Source organism: Salvelinus sp. IW2-2015, unplaced genomic scaffold (assembly GCF_002910315.2).
Source record: "Salvelinus sp. IW2-2015 unplaced genomic scaffold, ASM291031v2 Un_scaffold3238, whole genome shotgun sequence".
Taxonomy (NCBI): Eukaryota; Metazoa; Chordata; class Actinopteri; order Salmoniformes; family Salmonidae; genus Salvelinus; species Salvelinus sp. IW2-2015.
Genome location: NW_019944525.1, coordinates 49,013 through 69,500, shown reverse-complemented (window position 1 = coordinate 69,500; position 20,488 = coordinate 49,013). Strand labels below are relative to the sequence as shown.

The 20,488-nt window shown below is 41.9% G+C and overlaps 2 protein-coding genes across 2 annotated transcripts; one reads left to right on the top strand and one right to left on the bottom strand.

Annotated features, from left to right (window-relative positions):
• Positions 1-2,412: 2,412 nt before the first annotated feature.
• LOC112075562 (voltage-gated inwardly rectifying potassium channel KCNH7-like) lies at positions 2,413-13,667 on the top strand (the record flags this gene model as incomplete). Its single annotated transcript, XM_024142548.2, has 6 exons — positions 2,413-2,618; positions 2,733-2,832; positions 3,867-4,145; positions 6,629-6,794; positions 9,273-9,471; positions 10,350-13,667. Coding segments are annotated over 6 exons (1,229 nt in total), but the record flags the coding sequence as incomplete, so codon positions are not given.
• LOC111970868 (grancalcin) lies at positions 13,659-20,448 on the bottom strand. The gene is made up of 8 exons (XM_024142550.2): positions 20,177-20,448; positions 17,415-17,597; positions 16,698-16,767; positions 16,474-16,517; positions 15,647-15,794; positions 15,151-15,264; positions 14,768-14,826; positions 13,659-14,554 (listed from the first exon to the last, which is right to left on the bottom strand). Exons 1-8 carry the CDS (start codon positions 20,198-20,200, stop codon positions 14,528-14,530), a joined length of 669 nt encoding a protein of 222 aa, XP_023998318.1. The 5' UTR covers positions 20,201-20,448; the 3' UTR covers positions 13,659-14,527.
• Between the last annotated feature and the right edge of the window lie 40 nt (positions 20,449-20,488).

Sequence of the window (20,488 nt, the reverse complement as noted above, 5' to 3'; positions counted from 1 at the left end):
TCATATAGTCAGCCCTATAGACATTCACACTACCTCCCTGTTGTCCTATAATCAGCCCTATAGACATTCACACTGCCTCCATGTTGTCATATAGTCAGCCCTATAAACATTCACACTACCTCCATGTTGTCATATAGTCAGCCCTATAGACATTCACACCACCTCCAGGTTGTCATAAAGTCAGCCCTATAAACATTCACACTACCTCCATGTTGTCCTATAAGGAGGTGGCCGAAGGACAGGTATAACCTTAACAGTGCATTTGGAAATTATTCAGACGCCTTCACTTTTTCTGCATGTTGTTACATTACAACCTTAGTCTAAAATGGATTAAATCGTTTTTTTACATCATCAATCTACAAAATACCCCATAATGACATGTTTGCTAATGTATTTTAAATTTAAAAAACTGAAACATGTCCCGTGTTGTCCCTCTCTGGCCTCTAGGCCACCAGGCTGCTTACTATTGCGCACACCTGTCACATGCATCAGCGCCTAATGACAATCACCTGAACTCCATCACCTCCTTGATTACCTGCCCTATTTATGTCACTCCCTTTGGTTCCTTCCCCAGGCATTATTGTTCCTTGTTTCTGTGCGTTGTTTGTGTTTCTTGTTTTGTGTTATGTTTCATTTATTGATTAAATAATTCACTCCCTGATCTTGCTCCCCACTCCCAGCGCACAAGTTACAAAACCTATCACATTTACAGAAGTATTCAGACCCTTTACCCAGTACTTTGTTGAAACACCTTTGGCAGCGATTACAGCCTCGAGTCGTCTTGTGTATTACGCTACATGCTTGCACACCTGTATTTGGGGAGTTTCTCCCATTCTTCTCTGCAGATCCTCTCAAGCTCTGTCAGGTTGGATGGGGAGCATTACTGCACAGCTATTTTCGTGTCTTTCCAGAAATGTTTGATCGGGTGCAAGTCCGGGTAACTCAAGGACATTCAAAGCCTTGTCTCGAAGCCACTCCTGCATTGTCTTGGCTGTGTGCTTAGGTATGTTTTCCTGTTGGAAGTTGAACCTACGCCCCAGTCTGAGGTTCTGAGCGCTCTGGACCAGGTTTTCGTCAAGGATCTCTGTACTTTGCTCCATTAATATTTCCCTCGATCCTGACTAGTGTCCCAGTCCCTGCCACTGAAAAACATCCCCAAAATATGATATTTCCACCACCATGCTTCCACGTAGGGATGGTATTGGCCAGGTGATGAGCGGAGCCTGGTTTCCCCCAGACGTGACACTTGGCATTCAGGCCAAAGAGTTCAATCTTGGTTTCATCAGGCCCGAGAATCTTGTTTCTCATTGTCAGAGTCCTTTAGATGCCTTTTGGCAAAGTGGGCTATCATGTGCTTTTTACTGAGGAGTGGCTTCCATCTGGCCACTCTACCATAAAGCCCTTATTGGTGGAGTTCTGCAGAGATGGTTGTCCTTCTGGAAGGTTCTCCCATCTCCACAGAGGAACTCTGGAGCTCTGTCAGAGTGACCATTGGGTTCTTGATCACTTCCCTGACTAAGGCCCTTCACCCCCGATTGCTCAGTTCGGCCGGGCAGCCAGCTCTATGAAGAGTCTTGGTAGTTCCAAACTTCTTCCATATTAAGAATGATGGAGGCCACTGTGTTCTTGGGCACCTTCAATGCTGCAGAAATGTTTTGCTACCCTTCCCCAGATCTGTGCCTGGACACAATCCTGTCTCGGAGTTCTACGGACAATTCCTTCAACCTCATGGCTTGGTTTTTGCTCTGACATGCACTGTCAACTGTGGCACCTTATGTAGACAGGTGTGTGCCTTTACAAATCATGTCCAATCAATTGAATTTACCACAGGTGGACTCCAATCAAGATGAAGAAATATCTCAAGGATGATCAATGGAAACAGGATGCAACTGAGCTCAATTTCAAGTCTAATAGCAAAGGGTTTGAATATTTATGTAAATAAGGTATCTGTTTTTTATATTTAATACATTTGCTAAAATTTCTAAAAACCAGTTTTTGCTTTGTCATTACAGAGTATTGTGTATAGATTAATGTGATTTAAAATATATATATTTTAGAACAGGGCTGTAACATAACAAAATGTGGAAAAAGTGAAGGAGTCTCAAGGCTTTCTAAATGCGCTGTTAGATGACCTCAAAAGACAGCTGAGCTGCATTATGGGGAAATACACCAGGTGATTTAGCTGTTTGTGGGTCAAGGCATATGCGTGTCATTGCATAGAGTGTCATTATGTGCATGTTATATTTCACCATGTTTATCAAACCTTTATCTTTCTTTCTCTTTCTCTCTCCCTTCCATCTCCCTCTCCCCCTTTATCTCTCTACCTCCCTCTCTCCCCCCTCTCTCTATCTTCCTCCCACATTCTCCCCTCTCTCTCCACCCCCCTCTCTCCTCATTCTCTCTCTCTTCCAGGGAAGAATGACATCTTTGGGGAGATGATCCACCTGTACGCCAAGCCGGGGAAGGCCAACGCGGACGTGCGGGCGCTCAGCTACTGTGACCTGCACACCATCCACAGGGAGGAGATCCTGGAGGTGCTTGACATGTACCCCGAGTTCGCCGACTACTTCCTCAGCAATCTGGAGCTGACCTTTAACCTCCGAGACGAGAGCGGCAAGGTAAATACAGACGGACGGACAGACAGAAACAGATGGATGAATGAGGACGGATGGACCATGCGATCGTTAGGCAGTACAGATGCAATTGTAAGGGGTGTATTTTCTTGTACGCAGCCTCAGAATGCAGAGTCAGTCTACCCCTACCCCAGTGATTCTGATGGGGATGACATCAAATGCAGAAGAAGGCTCACTAACAAGAGGAAATCTTCCGCAGGTGAGTTGAGGTGGTTTTTACGGCTACTCTTTTTCAAAGCAGTTCATTTCAACTGAGCCAGCCTGTTTTATACAATATCATGCATTTTAGTTATTTAGGAGACACTCTTATCCAGAGTGACTTAAAGGAGCAATTATGGTTAAATAGGGTTACGGGTAAGTGCCTTGCTCAAGGGCACATTGAGAAGAAAATAAGAAAAAAACAGCTTGTTGGCTCTGGGATTCGAACCAGCGACCTTTCAGGTACTGGCCCAACACTTACCGCTAGGATACCTGCTTTCATGGAAGTGTCTCCAAGTTTGAGAAGACTGTATTCCTACACAGGGAATAGTTTTAATATGGCCTCTAAGGGCTCTGTAAGTTGGGAGGCATTGTTGCAACACACCACTCAACAGTTTGGTATCCATTCAAACTAATTAAATTGGTCACCATGGTTACGGTTTTTCAGAATACAGTTCCATCTCCTAAAATAAACCCCTCTCCCACCATGTCATGTTGACCTGTACTGTAGATTGTCCAAATGTGTTTTTGTCTAATTCAGACAGATTATACCACATTAAAAGTATGGCAATTGATGTTATACATTTTAAGCCATATCATATCCTTCAAAGCATGCCGTTGGATGTTATCTCTCCTGTACTTTCTATTTTCCTTCACATTTACTGACAGTTTCCCTCTCTGCTTACCTTCCCTCTGCTTCTGTAAAGGCAAAGTTGCAAGCACACAATGAAATGTATGAAGTATTTTTACGGCAGCAAGGCTCTGAGGCAGCAGCAGATCTGGTGGGGACCGTTTAGAGCGCGACACCTTCCTATTGTTTGATCTGCCGAGCTGCTGCCTCCCAGAGGAGCTGTCTGTAACAAAGAACCCAGTGTTCCTCCAACACACGCTCATGCACGCACACACACACAGACACGCATGGATGCCCCCACGCACGCACACACACACACACATAAGATCCTACACACACATGCATGCATACCCACACGCACGCACAGACACATCCACCCTGATTGCCCTCCTCCTTCCCCACAGGGACCCAGATCAAAGAGACGTCGGTGTTCTGCGATGGTGGTGAGCTCTACCCCTCCTCCCAGGCTGTAGCCACCGTGGTGGAGGAGAGGAGAGACTCAGAGGAGAGGGAAGAGGAAGAAGAGGAGGAGGGAGGGGTGGGGGAGGAGCAGAGGCCTCTGTGCTCGGGGGGGCAGGGTTACCCCTTAGTGAGGGACCACACCTTGGGATTTAGGCCGGGGGACGTTGTTCCGGACGCGTCGGGAGGAGGAGACAATGTGGAGAGGAACCAGTCTTATAAAGGTACAGTTAGAAGCCTCTAAAGATCCCTACAACAATGCTTTTAATGACTAGGCCATTTTGGCTGGACCAAAAGCTGACACACCAATTCAAATGAGCTCCATATGCATTAAAATATCAACATAACAGTGTATGGGTAGCACAGCACAGAAGCCAGAGAGCACAAAACAACCAATGGTCACACGACAAGACATGTCCTTTCAAGCCATTTTCTACAGAATATTGAGTAACTGTACTGTAATTAATTTGGGGAAAAGGAAATTACCCTGGGCCACTGGAGCAGGATGTCACACATATTAAAAATCCAAACAAGGATTAGGGCTCATCGCCACGGCAACTACCATTATAAAAGGATTATTTATATCCGACAACCAACCAGGGTCATTGGTCTGGAAATGCAGGGTTTCGAACAAACTCTGTTAGATGTTTTCATTTACTGTGTATATGCTGTTATTCAGTGGTAGAAAATGCACCAATGCTAATATTAAAGCAGAGTGCCTCGACGGACACAGTATCTATTGTTGTACTGTTCTAGCACAGTGTTAAGGCATCATCTAAAACCAAGCAAAACAGGAGGTAAACGAGCTATGAATATAGAATAAAGTGCCTGGGGCCAGGAGTTTTCCCTGGTTAGGAAACATGGTCAGGAAAACCTCAGGCCCTACATGGTAAATCCTAGCACTGATCCCAAACCATTTTTTTCCAGTGAGTAAGAAGACAGAAGGACTGGTGAGGCTGGCTTCTTACAGGCCATAGGTTAATTTAAGACCTGGCACTCTTACATGTTTGTTGGATAATCCTCTGTTTTATCCCTTGCCAATTTGCCAGCAGATGCCAGCTCAGTATCTTGTTGATGCCTGATTGGCATTAGAGATGGCATGACCTATGGTGACCAGCTTGTGAAAGAGATCATGAGCTTAGCTTGTTTGTTTATGCTTTGTTTATCAGCCCTACACACCTACGACACACACACAGATACACACACACACACACACACACACACACACACACACACAGCCTCGTTCTCTCTACTCCCCCAAACACGACTTTCACAAATAATTATCCCTAACATAACTACTTTCATTGTAAAATCCTCAACTACTTTTCTAACATGTTAACATCAGTGATGTGGTAAAAAATATTCAAACTGCCTCGACATGCCCGTAGCCACTGTAACAATAGGCTAAATTAAATGACACGTTTCTATTCGCGTCTCCAGAGTATTGCGCTCCGCAATGAACATTCCTGTCGGCATGTGGTGATTTGAGAGTAATATGCTGTAATTCAGTTCTTAAGCGGATGATGATGATTCCTGGTTTGAGTAGGAGGCAGGCGGTGTGGCCCGCTGGATATTGATTCCTGTAATCACCCCAGCATGAAGGCAATATAAATGGTGGCTTCTGTTCTTGACGTCTTTCATTACTGTAAAAGCTATCTTCCAAGCATGATCAACTCAATCACTGAGTCTAGTGCAGTGCTTCGGTCGTCACTAGTTACCACAGCCACAAATTCCTAAACCCCCGCCTATTTCTACAATTTCTCTACTTAAAATCTGATGTTAAACCTAACCTTAACCCTAACCACACTGCTCAAAGAAATGCCTAACCCGAACCTTAAATTAAGACCAAAAAACACATTTTTGTTTTCATTAATTGTTACGACATAGCCAATGTTGACATTGTGGCTGAGGTTTCTAGTGGCAACCCAGTGTTTCTCTAGCCTTGCACTGGGTTAAGGTTAGAGTACATATTTGTTCTAGGCCAGCAGTAGCACATCTACATATCTAGCCGTTGGTTAGTTGAATTGGTTGTTTTACTACTGGGCTACAACAAACATGTGCAACCTTTTGGGGTACCCGAGGACTGGAATTTGAACCAACAAAGGTGCAGGTTTTACTTCTAGCCCTGCACTAACACACCTGATTTAAGAATCAAGGACTGGATGATTGCGGTATTTATTTCTATATCAGTGCTGGGCTAGAACAAAACGGTACACCCCTGTGGGTCCACAGTACTAGGACTGAAGAACATTGTTGGCATTATAGCGATATAACACTGTGGCAGGCATCTGTCAGGTGTGTTCTATTCCTATCGACACCCACTCAGTAGCAGTAAAAGACTAGACCAACTTTTTTGTGCCTGAGGGAGAAATGATTCTGGACACAGTGCTGCTATTACAGTTTCTAACAGCCAGGGAATAATGTGATTGAGAGACTGACTGATGCTATAACTGCTGGTTATATAGTGGGGCCAAATGTGGCCATTGATCAATAAAATGAGGGACCGCTATCTAGTCAGTGTTAGTGGATAGTGCTCTGTACCTTCTCAAAACACTACGGTTATCAGACAATATTGTTGGCAAAGGCCTGTGAATCATTCTTAACTAAAAAGGATTCAATGTTCTGTGGGAAATGATTGGTGCTGTGATTCAGTTGTTTCATAGGTTGATAATGGTACATAAATGTGTTTTTGCATGTGTGTGTCTAGACCTGCGTGGGGAGGAGTGGGGGTGCGTGCAGCCCAGAGAGGTCCTGGAGGAGTCGGCCCAGGCCCAGGACTCCCGAAGTGGGGTCGTAGAGGAGGACAGTGAGCCGGACATCACCTACGGAGAGGTGGAGCAACGTCTGGACCTGCTGCAAGAGCACCTAAACAGGTGAGTGGAAGGGGCGAGGGGAATTTCTGATAGTAAATCGCCATAAAAAAAGCACAACTTTAACCAAGCCGTTCTGGTGGCAAACAGACTACACCAGTGGTCACCAACCTTTTCTGAGTCAAGATCACTTTCTGAGTCAAAATGCATGCTGAGATCTAACGCTCTGATTTTTTATTAACATGACTTAAAAAATGTAAGCCTATGCAACAATAACCAATTAAAAACAGTACTGTAGAAATTAGGCTGTGCAGTAAGCTTTATGACCAATACATTATCACCGCATACTGGCTTTGCTTGAATTTACCTGCCAATGCATTGTTGTTCTGGACATTTAAAAATATATATATTTCCAAATTTGAGGTATGCTATATGATCACACCGGTAATAGATCCATTGTTGTATTACTTGAGGCACAGCTGAGTGAGCATACATTTAAATAATTTGCTTTTTATTTTACTGGGCTGATGGTGCCTGCATTTGATGGTCAGTCTCTCCCTTTCCTCCACTGACACTGACCAAAAAGGGACACAGTCTTCCAGCTGATGGCGAAACTCGAGTCGCACCACATTATTACTGCCTCGTGCACAAATTCATGTTGTTACTCCTATGAACAGAGAAAGTGAAATATTCCTCGATATTAAAAAAGACCCAAGCCGTTTATAATAACAACAACGAAAGCCTATAGATACACTTTCCTACTCATTCATTACTGCTGCACTGCTTGTTGTAGCGCTGAGTAGAAATAGGAAGAACGCGCATTTTATGGCTTATAAAAGTCTTGAATACAAAGTGTTGACAGTGCTAAGTAAGAACTTATTAAACATGAACTCACTCATAAAAACAGCAGCTCTTTCCTATATTCGTTGACAGTCTCCCTCTAGTCATGGTTTTAAACGTTTTGAAATCTGACTGTATACATTTTTCCGTAGCTTTCTTTCATGCCTGCTAAATTACTGCAGACTCGGTCATCTGAGCAATCTGATTGGCCAGCGGTATGCCTATAGTGCACTTGATTTCCTCTCCAGGCCCACCGGGAAGGCAGAGTTTATATCTTCAGACACATGAAATGGCAACAGTTTGCCTTCCCAGCGCGCAGGGCAGCTGAATTGGCTGCACCTACCACCAACAGCCAGAGACTAATAAAAACAAATTGGAACACAAGGCTTTATCGTTGTTTTTTTTACAGAAATGTGGCGATCGACCTGTTGGTGACCACTGGACTACACCATCTTCAAATAACCCCAGCCCAACTATCACTACATCCCACTGCACTGTAGACTAGATACACAGCAAGGTTTTTCCAGTACAACATCCATCAGAATACAACTGGGTTTACCGTACGCATCCACAGTCCACTGAATCATTGCTTGTAAAGTAAGGCTCACTATATAACACAGAGAGTTGACTTCTGCATACGTTCTGCATGGAAGGGATCCAGCTGCTACAGACAGCAGACAGCATCGCCTATTTGTAGCTGACGCCCGTGCGACGTAATCGCAACACAGACAGCAGACGCCACGGTAAAGTTTGGAGGGGAGGGTTGGGAGGTGGTGCGGGGCAACAGCAGACTGAGGGAGGGGTCACTTCAGCCAAAACGTGGGTGGAGGCCTCTGAGTCAGTCCGATTCTTTCTCTTTTATTTTTCTCTCTCTCTCTCTGTCTCTGTCTCTCTGTGTGTGTGTGTGTGTTCCGTCTACATATAGCCTATGCTCTCTTTCACTTTTTCTCTCTCTCTCTCTCTACTGTATCTTCCCTCTCCATATCCCTTCTTCCACTGGAAGTGACGGTTACAGACTGGCCACCTCAGGCTCTTTGCAGGCGTACGTCGCTCTCATTTCTCCTGCTTTAGGGAGGTAATGGGCAGACGCCTGGCCACTCAACAGACATGGCAGCCACACTACCCTGCCTCATCTAGCTGGAGCACGCCTGCCGGGGGTGTTGATCGGCTCAGATTGTCTTACAGCTCAACAGCAACTGTGACAAACACCGACTTGTTCTCTGTCCGCAGTACTCTGAAGGCAGTATGGGTGTGTCATGTCTAGATACAGTACACACAGGTCTGTGTGTTTGTCATTGGAAATAAATAAATTAAAGTGATATTATTCAATATTGGCTTTTCAATACCTTGAAGGTGTTGTGTGCAAAACTGGAGAAAAATCAAGAAATTATCATTCACAAAATAGAGAAGCACACATGAATTGTATGGGTTGGGGCTCCCTCTAGTGTTTGCATTGAGTATTACTGACTGCGCCCTCCCAATACAACCCCAGACACATGCATAAAACAAAACCTACAGTAGCTAAAGCACATACATAGCTAATACACTGAGGACCTATTTTAAGGTGCTCAGACTTTTACATAAATCCTGCATTGACGTTAGTGGCGGATTTATTTAAAAAATGTGAGTGACGCTATGTGGATCGCAAGCGAGGACCCACCCCTGACGCTGTCTCCCTGGCTCTCCCCACCCACCATCCAGGCTGGAGTCCCAGATGACGTCAGACATCAAGGCCATCCTCCAGCTGCTGCAGAGGCAGACCATCGTGGTTCCCCCGGCCTACAGCATCGTCACCTCCAGCCCAAAGTACCAGAGGCCTGCCATCAGGGTGCAGCCTGTTTCTGCCATCAGGATCACAGAGCCTCAACACAGCCTCAACCCTGCTTCACCACTGGCCCAGGTATACTGAACCAGCCCAGGTGAACGAATACGGTCTACACTAGCCCTCAGAGCTATATACTGTGTTATACATAATGGCTCTGTATATACTGGCTAGGCACATTACACTCCCCTGTCTATATACTGGTCTATAGGTGCATTATCACTGTCTGTTCTGTATACTGACGGATGGTTACATCCTCCCTGTGTGAGTTTTGGACACTACAGAAGTCAATATCCCTGCCTGAAGTTGTTTGTTCTCAGTTTGCTGACCAGCCTGGTCTCAGAGCAAAACATATAATATTTTACTAAAATCCGTGCCACTCCATTTAGTGTGATATGTTACTTTATGTTAAGGTACATTACATTGACTAGACATAACATAGTAAACGTAAATCCGGGACACTAAAATTAGTATGATATGTTACGTTTGGTACGGACAGTAACTGACAAAAACGAAAGGAGGGTGGTTGGTCGGGGTGGATGGCTGGGCACATAGGAAGTCTAGCAACCTAAATATTGCGTATTTAAATCTCATCACAGACAACTTTAGTATTTTAGTAACTTTGCAACTATTTACTACTTTTTAGAGACTTTGTCACTAATTAGCATAACCCTTCCCCTAATCCTATAACCTAACTCCTAACCTGAACCTAACGTAGCATATCATACTAAAGCAGGCAAACATAATATATCATACCAAACGGGTTAAATGCGAACAAGATGTAGGATACTATACGTCATACAATTCTTATTATATTGTACGACCAATATTACATTGGTCGGCCAATGTAATGTAACCTAACTTAAAGTAACATATCATACTAAATGGAGTGGCACAGATTTTTTTGAATATAATACATTTTGCTCTGAGACCAGGTTGTGCTTACTGCTTCACAGAATCCTGACATGGAGAAGCACCTGAACAAATCCAAAGAATCCATGTCAGGCCAGGTTCCCACGGAAATGGCCCTGGAAGAGGACCTCAAGGCGGGACTGCTAGAGAAGGACACAGAGCCCAGACACATACAAAACAAAATTGACTCTCCGGAGAAACAACAACCTAGAGCTCTCTTCCCCTCCGCCAGACAAGCCTCGCTCCCCGACGCATCACCTGAACATTCAGAAATGTCAGGACTCCACAGGCCGGTATCCGACCCTGGGCTTCTGGGAAAGTAGGCCCTTTCGCCTGCGTGCGCCTCTCTTTCTCACTACGGAAAACTAGGGCTTCTCTCGAAGTTTGACTCAGGGTCTTAGAAGGAGACTGTATATGCAAAGAATACTGTCGACTTCCTTCCATCCATTCTTTTTCCAATATTTTCTGCCGATCTCTGATTCAGATGTGTTATAAAGTACATTTATATAGCGGTATTTATACTGTATATTACTACTATCTGTAATTATCTACCATGTACATATTTCAGATGTCATACTGCCAGCAACACAAAGGCACCTAACATGTTTGTTCTTCCAAGAAAAATGCATGTCTTGGAAGTGTTTTCTGTTGCATGGTCAAAACACAACCCATCTCATGCACTGCACAGTCATGGTGTGAGGTCGGCATGCTTTCAGAGTAATGAGTATCCGTTCTATAGTTATTCCCAATCGATGGGGACAAAGCCACTTGGAACTCTCTTTCAAAGGCATTTTCAATCTGAAAATAAGTGTGCAGTTTTAAACTCATCGCATTAATGACCTTATCAAACAGACACCATGTAATGTATTTGGCTAATTAACAATCTCCACGTCCGACATTATATATACAAATATTTCATCATATATTGTGCCTAAGTACCTACCGTCAACTTGTCTTTCAAAAAGTCATCTGATCAGAAGAGACAAAGAACCACTATGTAAAATGCATCTTCTATTAGATTATAAATACACAGATATGCAAATGAATATGATTTAAATGGTTGGGAAAGCTCTTATACGAAGTATCCCTTACACTGCTAAAGTATTCCTGAGAGAGATTATTTGTAATCACTTTGCACCACAAGTCTCTTTCATGGGGCCATGAAAGCAATAACGATAACATTAAAACATTAATTTACACACATGAATAATATACATATTTGATTAATGACTAGAAATTAGCACGGGTACATACCCAAAAGTCTTTAAAACTTGTACGGCATGAACTAAAACAGAAACTAAAAGACTGTACTTCAAGTTCTGTATTCTTGTAAAAAAAAATATACATGCAAATGGACTCTACTGTATATTTGAATTTACAAAAGAGATACTTATCCACTTAATATAGCTACTTTCCTCCCTGAATCACTGAATATGTTTTACTATTGAAAATATTGTCAAAAAAGAATTTAATGGGAAGTGTATGCATATTTATGAGCTATACAAAAGTATGTTTTTTGGTATTGTATTAAAAACTATTTATTACTGTAACTACACACACAAAGAGGCATGAACAGGGTGGACTAATGATTATTTTTCATATATGTAATCGATGTGCAGGATCACTTCTCTCTTGAAAGGGCCTGCACTTAACGAAATGCATATCATTGTATAACAGGAGTTGTAAAGCAACATTACCTGTTCAGATGTAGAAAACTACAATGAATAGCAACTCTCAAAAGATGAATTGCTCAGATATCTTTTTTGAATTGTAATAAGAGGAATCAGGCCAAATTCTATTTCATTTTCCTTACTAGTTATTGAGTAGTTACATGTAACCAATTATTTAAAGGTACAGTAGACATAGCAGTATATCCTCATACAAACATCCTCGTTTCAGAAATCAACTACAACATTGTAATCTGCCACTATTGTCTATTGCCAATCATGCAAAGGAAGAGCCAATAGTAGCAGTTTGACAGATTTGATTCTGTTGTTGTCTATAAGCAGGAAGTAAACCCGCTGAGTCTACCTTTAATTAATACCTTTCATAAGTACTGTACCCCACAATCTTTAAGCTTCAACTCTTCTTTCCATGCATGTTTAGGGGCTTCCATTTATATTCCAAGAATGCAGATTTTATTACTGTCTAACCAAGTGACAAAATCAATGCTGAGACGGTGTCAGAAACCGACAACGTAGAGATTCAGGCCGAGCTAGCAGCTTAACCCTCGTTAGCCTTAGTTTTTTCTAACCTACATTAGCCTTCACAAACGTCCTAAACACATTTATTCAGCTGAATAATATGCATTCAACAGTCAGCAATGTAAATGTATTGAATATGGACAGATTCTGCATGTCACAAATTAAGTCATTTTAGTTTTATGACTTATTTTACACAAACACAAACATAGTCAGATATGTGGTATTGCATGGATCGACATCAGCTGGCAATTTGTTTTAACAGATTTCAAAACGTGTTTGTGATTTATCATGAATTTATCATGAATAAATAGACCCATTATTTCTATAAGAGAACACTTGATTTTCCATAATTTTTTTATGTGTTTTGGTTCAATTGTGTATCAGCCCACGAAGTGAGTGAGATACATTATGAAAAACACATATCATGCTCCCATATGTAGCAATTAACAGATGTACTAATAACTTTGTCAGGGCAAATGGAATCTAGGGAAGTCATATTCATTAGGAATACTATAGCTATGTATGTTTTGTAGCAGTACTTAGTTGGGTTTGAATTAAAGGCAGACTCAGCAATACGACATATTGCGGAGTCTACCTTTAATTTCAGATCGTACCGGCCCTATGCTATGAGTTGTGCCCATACACAGCTATAAGCCTTTTCGGAGGGCACAGGTCCTTTGCTCCATGTCATTGTAATGCCAGTTAAGTGGCCACGACTACTCGATCTGTTTTAAAACCCACCACGGCTGGGCTGAAACACACATAACCCTGGCAAAACAAGCTACGGTGTTTCGAGTATAATCTTTCCAGAGCACAGATGCTATACAAAGTAGCTGAAACATGACATGTCCAATACCTGAAGAGTGCCCCAATGAACTTTTCAAAGGTCACACTTTTGCACAGAAATTAAACAAAAAAATGTGTGCTTTACTAGAGAAATTTCACTTTTTAAATCTAGTGCTGTTCACAATTGTTTTTATGCATTTTTTTAAATGTTTGCCACTGTATTTTATACAATGCAACACTTAACAGCTGATATGAATGTTTGTCCTTGAATATACTGTATTTAAAGAAATGTAATATATTGTGTACATATATTGATGAAAACCATTTGTGTAATTGTATAAATTAATAAACAGAATGCATACGGACTACAAACTGAGTTTATTGTGTTGTGAATAACACCAATATCACTGATGAATGCCCCAATGGTCACAAAGCACTTAACTACATGTCTGAGAAATATTTCACCCTGAACTATGAAAATACAGGTTATCACAAAAAAAGTTGTAGACATAATTGTTGGTGGTAGTTAATGCATGCTTTTCTTTGCGAAGGAATAACAGTGCATGTTTACAACACAGTGCAGGTTATTCATATATTTGTGGATGCCCTAATGTTTAACTTGTGTATTGCATTAGGCCACATTTCATTCAAATCAAGAGATGCATATAGTTACCTTAAAAAAGGCAAAGCCAGCATAACTGTATATTTGTAATAAAAATATTATTATACATCTATACTTCAAAATGTACGGAGTGTTTAATGTAATTCACACCTAAATAATGGTTATAAAACAATAGTGGTTATAAAAACAGAACATATACAGTGATGGGGAAGAATATGGAAACCGTATGATCAGAGATTGTAAATGGCACAAAAGTAACCATCGTAAAGATCAGTAACATCTCTGCTATCCCTTTCTTTGTTCAAATCTACCACTGTCAGTTAGCAACAGAATTTACAACAAGCAGATACATTTAGAAACACGCCATATGATATCTGGCAAATCTGCACATTGTACAAGAAAGGCAGACATTATGGCAAGCAAGCAGTTTCTGTTGTAACCTCCTTCCCCGTTTTAAGTTGGTCATGGGACTCAACCTAAGAATTTTGGGCTAATATTGATTGGTGCCATCCCATTATTTAGGGGAAGTGGTCAGCGAGCCCCAGACTGCCGGTTGAAGTGCCCCTCCCTCTGACTCCAGCACGGGATGGGCCGGGCCAGGCCACACCACTCAGATGGCCATTGTACACAGGATAAACTGCAGGAGGAAAATCAAGAGAAAATGAGCTCATTTTGATGTAATTACTATAACTTGCATGTCAGGACAGGCTATTTGGAATCCCATTACAGGCTGGGGAATGAGAAAGAGGAAAACTGGAAATTTAAAAAATGCATGTTCAGATAACACTGGAACGGGGAGGTACTTTCTTCCGTTGTGTGCCTACTAAACACGGCCCTGAATTGCACTTACGTCATCGTATTGGAAGTTGACAGCCCCCTGCTGCATCTGGTCTCTCCTCCTGAAGCTCTCTGTGGAGACACATAGTAAAGATGGCAGTGTAGAGGTGAAATTTAAATGCCATTCATTGGACTACAATACCCAGCGAGACACTGTGCTAATGAGCCTACGAATGTACATGCACAAAAGAGACCAGGACAAAACAAGACAGATTACACCACAAAAGATAATGGCTTTGAATGAGTCAAATGTCAGTGAATGACAGAATTTGTGTTATTTTATAACGAAACCCATAGCTCTGGATTGTGAGGAAATGTGAAATGCTGTTGAGTTGTTTTTTTTTTAAACACTGAAGTTAAACATCGTCACGTGCCGCCTCCAAGTCAGCATCTTACCTGTGAGGGCGCGAAGCTTCACAGCACATGCCACATAGTCGTCAAAGTAGATCCGGCCAGCCTTGCTGTAGCGTTTGATAACAGCGTTCAGAGCTTGCGGGCTGATCCTGTAGCCTGTAGTAAGAGATCACAACATGCATTCAATTATTCATACGCCAACATAGTATTAGGATCGACACCACTGCATTTAGTTGACAATGATCATAAACACCAGCCTTTGCCTAATTGTCCAGCTACTTTGTATCAAGAAGGGTCTCTCAGACCAATACCTTGAAATTATCTCCAGCTACACTAAAATTAGGATTATTGTAGGAGTCTATCATCAATGGTTTAAATCATTTAAGGAAGTCAAGCCTCCCAACCCATTTCGGATGCTGCATCTGAACCAGGCTCTGGAACGCTGCCCCTCTTTGGATGGCAGAATGGACTATCCCATGTCATCATCCTATCAAAATGGACTATCCCATATCATTAGCCTGGCAGAGCACTGACTCACCCATAGCGGAGATGGACTGGGTCATCTCATGGGGTTCCACCGTGCCACTCCGGTCCTGGTCGAACATCATGAAGTTCTGCTTCCAGCCACTCAAGGCAGCAAAAAGCTCCTTGAACTCATTGAAGCCCAGCTTTCCGGTCATGTCTCTCTGGTGGGCGGTTAGTTAAGGGTTAACTCTGTTCCTTAGCTAAAGAGAAACTAAAAACGGCCATGTGAACTGGTCTCACACAGGATATGATGAGTTGTGGTAAATGTTGTGGGAGAACCAGACCCTTCTGCGACTGAATCAATTCCATAAGTAATCCTGTCTCAATATGGCCCACTTACACGCGTATCATGGGCTTAACCTGAAGAGAATACATGTTATAGAACATCCCAAACTGCAAATGCTGACTGTTGTACATCCTTGTTGTAAAGTCTATTACTGTCCATAAGGAGGATGAACATGTTCAGAGAGAAACAGGACATGAATGTGCCTCTACCTCTGAAAATGGAGCTACAGGCATGATGCAAATGGAGCATGAGCGAAGTTCCGTCTTGCAAATTCATTGGCAAATACATACTGAATGGGACCCAGTAGACTAGGCCTTGTATAAAAGTCAAATATACTGCAGCCGGCCACCTACTGCTCAAAGCTTTCCCACCTCTACAACTGTTAAAAGAAAAGGATGAACTCAGCACTGACACAGTGGGTTTATTAATTAACATTTATGACTTCTATTCATTTTTCACCAGCAAGTCAACGTAGCAAAGTGCAATACCAAACAAACTTCAATGACACTGGACAGAGGCCCAGTCCAAGAGATGCATTGACATAGAAAGGATACATCCAGCATTGCGATCATGATTCTACATGTCTCCAAACTGAAGGCTGTTGGGAGAAGAGAAACCACGATCACACAATGACAATACCAATCAGAAAACCTGTGACAAGTCTTTGCAAAGGCTATGTTAATGCGGGATACTCAAATCATAAAACACACATCATATAATTGGATCATTTATGAACCACAGAGTGAACCTTGGATGGTGGGACTGGGTGTGAACTTACGAGTATAGGTGCCACTGATACCAGTCTGTGTAAGACAACTTTGAAGCTCCTCTGCATCAATCTCACCATCCTGCACAGAGGAATATCCCTGTAAGATTACTCTCCAACAACAACTTATTACTGTGCGGTGAATTTAATATATATATTTTTTTTTAAGTGACTTGAATGTCTTGAGATCACTTTGTGGGGTAACCATGACATCATCACATCATGCATGTACCAGTAATGTTGCATTACTTTTTGTTGTTGTATTTTTAACCCACTTTTTCTCCCCAATTTTATGATATCCAATTGCGATCTCGTCGCTGCAACTCCCCAACGGGCTCAGGAGAGGCAAAGGTTGAGTCATGCGTCCTCCAAAACACGCTTAACCCGGACGCCAGCTGCACCAATGTGTTGGAGGAAACACCTTTCAACTGGCGACCGAAGTCAGGCGCCCGGCCCGCCAAAAGGCGTCGCTAGAGCGCGATGAGCCAAGTAAAGCCCCCCCAGCCTAACCCGGACGACGCAGGGCCAAATTGTGCACCGCCCTATGGGACACCCGGTCACAGCCGGTTGTGGGATCGAACCTGGGTCTGTAGTGACACCTCAAGCACTGTGATGCAGTGCCTTAGACCACTACACCACTCAGGAAGCCAGTAATGTTGCATTCTATCCAAAGAGGAATATTTACTGTACCAATGATCATGAATTTAAATGAAAGCATTGATCACTCACCTGTCCTGCTATGGTAGTAAAGTACCCCCACATGGGGTCATTAACAGGCTGCTGAGGAGGAGCAGCAAAGGTCCCAGGGTAGCCTCCACCATTCTGGGGGTAGCCTGCCTGGGGTGGGCCTCCCATGGGTCCACCCTGCATGGGCATACCCTGGAGTTGCATGCCTTGCATTGGTCCTCCATACTGATAAGAAAAGGAGAATACAGTCATCAAGTAACTGGACTTAAGGAAAACTTCCCAAAATGACTAATTCAACATAAAACAGATTGGAGCACTCAAAAAACAAGCAGCTATATACAGTGCCTAAAGAAAGTACTCACACCCCTCGACTTTTCCCCCCCAAAAATGGTGTTACAGTCTGAATTTAACATCGATTAAATTTAGATTTTGTGTCACTGATACAACACACAATACCTCTTAATAACAGTGAAATTTTGTTTGTAGAAAATGTTGAAATTAAATATGTAAAGATGAAATGTCTTGAGTCAATAGGTATTCAACAACTTTGTTATGGCAAGCCTAAATAAGTTCAGAAGTAAAAACGTGCTTAAAAATCACATAATAAGTTGCATGGACTCATTCCGTGTTCAATAATAGTGGTTAACTTGATTTCTAAATAACTACCCCATATCTGCATCCCACACATGCAAGTATCTGTAAGGTACCTCAAATCAAGTAATGAATTAAGCACATATTCAACAACAAAGACCAGGGAGGTTTTTCCAATGACTCACAAAGGGCACCGATCGGTAGATGTGTAAAAATAAACAAAGCAGACGCTGAATATACCTTTGAGCAAGGTGAAGTAATTAATTAGGCTTTCGATGGTGTATCAATACACCCAGTCACTACAAATATACAGGTGGCTGTCCTAACTCAATTGCCAGAGAGGAAGGAAACTGATCAGAGATTTCACCATGAGGACAATGGTGATTTTAAAGCAGTTACAGAGTTTAATGGTTGAGGATGGATCAACAACATTGTAGTTACTCCACAATATTAACCTAAATGACAGAGTGAAAGGAAGGAAGACTGTACAGATTAAAAATATTCTAAAACATGCATCCTGTTTGCAACAAGGCACTAAAGTAATACTGTAAAAAAAAATAAAAAAAATGGCAAAGCAATTCACTTTTGTCATGAATACAAAGTGTTATAGGGCAAATCCAACACAAGGCCGAGTACCACTCTTCATATTTTCAAGCATGGTGGTGGTTGCATCAGGTTATGGGTATGCTTGTCATCGACATGGGTGTTTTTTAGGATACAAATAAACAGCTATAAGTACAGGTAAATCTTAAGAGGAAAAGCTAGATCAATCTGCTTTCAAACAGACACCGGGAGGCAAATTCACCTTTCAGCAGGACAATAACCTAAAACACAAGGCCAAATCTACACTGAAGTTTCTTACCAAGATGACATTGAATATTCCTGAGTGGCCTACTTACAGTTTAGATTGCCTTGAAAATCTATGGCAAGACTTGAAAAGAGCTTGAATCATTTTTTTTTAAGAATAAAGGGGCAAATATTGTACAAGCCAGATGTGCAAAGCTCTTAGAGACTTACCCCAAAAGACTCACAGCTGTAGTCGCTGCCAAATGTGCTTCTACAAAGTATTGACTTGAGTGCGAATACTTACACAAATGAGATATTTCTGTATTTCATTTTCAATAAATGTGCTAATAAGTCTAGAGACAGGTTTTTACTTAGTCGTTATTGTGTGTAGATGGAATTAATTATACTTTTTTCACCCATTTTGCATTCAGGCTGTAACACCAACATGTGGAATAAGTCAAGGGGCATGAATACTTTCTGAAGACACTGTAGTTGTTCTTACACTAAGGCTTGATGCCTTGATGGGAAGCAAACAGGTATACTATTACTGACGTTTGAACATCACATGACGTCTTCCTCAGAGTAGTCATACGTATCTGATGTAGTCGGTGGATTGTTTATAATTGAGTCATGTGCATTCTTTCCAGTTTCCTATTTCTAAATATTTTCACTGTCAATATAAGCAAAATTAGCAGGTTGTGGACCTATTTCTAGATGTAGTGAGGATATTTATTTTCACTGACAATATTAGCAGGGTGTGGACTAGTCTATGACTCCAATTCCATTGCATTACATTGCATTACATTGAGCCATCCCCTTTAACCTTGTGAGGAAAATGACAAGACGCTCCGACGTCTGTTGGACGTCAAATGTTCTATCTAAATGCAAATATGCCTCGCACGTGAGTTTTTTCAGTTAATTGCTTTAGCTCCCACCTTGGGCCAATCAGCGTAATTTTCTACATTCCCGGATCACAATGACAAGACGATTCATTCAACCAAGTTTCATCAAAATCGGCCCAATGCTGTCTGAGATATCGTGTGTGACTAATGTACGAAAGAACGTACGGGGAGACAGATCCACAGTTATTGTCCCCTCCGAATTCACCAAAGGGGACAATAACAATTTATATGAATACTGAAACTAGTGTCTAAACTAAGTAGGTAGAACTGAGGGCAATATCAACTTTTTTCATAACCAAGATATAGCCTAACAGTTACTTGCCTAGAAAGATGCGAAACCTTTCAATGTCGATACTTTGAAACGATTGTGCTTACAACCTACCGTGTTACAATGTTTCATCATAACAAAGATACATTTTAGGAGTCTTATCTGAGCACTCCCCTTGTCGGAAATGAAATAGGCCAAACTCCTGACTTATGTAGACTACTGTAAAATCACAGTCAAAAGAACACACGTTTACTCACCCCGCCATATCCTGGATACGCCATATGTACACTATAAAGAATTGCCACAAAACGATTCTATGCACTGAAATGTTTCGATGTAAAAAAAGTCAGTAAACGCAAAACCGAACCTGTTACTTGAAATACACTGCGACAACGGCATGTGTACATAATTTCCGGTCGTCCCTAGTTACTACAGCCACAATATCATAAACCCCGCCTATTTCTACAATTTATCTTCTTAAAATGTGATTTTAAACCTAAACGTTATCTTAACCCTAATCTTAAACACATTGCTAACATTATGCATAACCCTAACCTTAAATTAAGACC

What these genes read in the sequence shown, in the direction of transcription:
- LOC111970868 (XM_024142550.2), bottom strand. Translation starts at nt 20,200, where the DNA reads ATGGCGTATCCAGGATATGGCGGG. An exon ending in CCAGTCCATCTCCGCTATGG is followed by an intron (nt 15,265 to 15,646) that starts GTGAGTCAGTGC and finishes CTCTTACTACAG; the next exon opens with GCTACAGGATCAGCCCGCAA. An exon ending in GAAGCTTCGCGCCCTCACAG is followed by an intron (nt 14,827 to 15,150) that starts GTAAGATGCTGA and finishes GTGTCTCCACAG; the next exon opens with AGAGCTTCAGGAGGAGAGAC.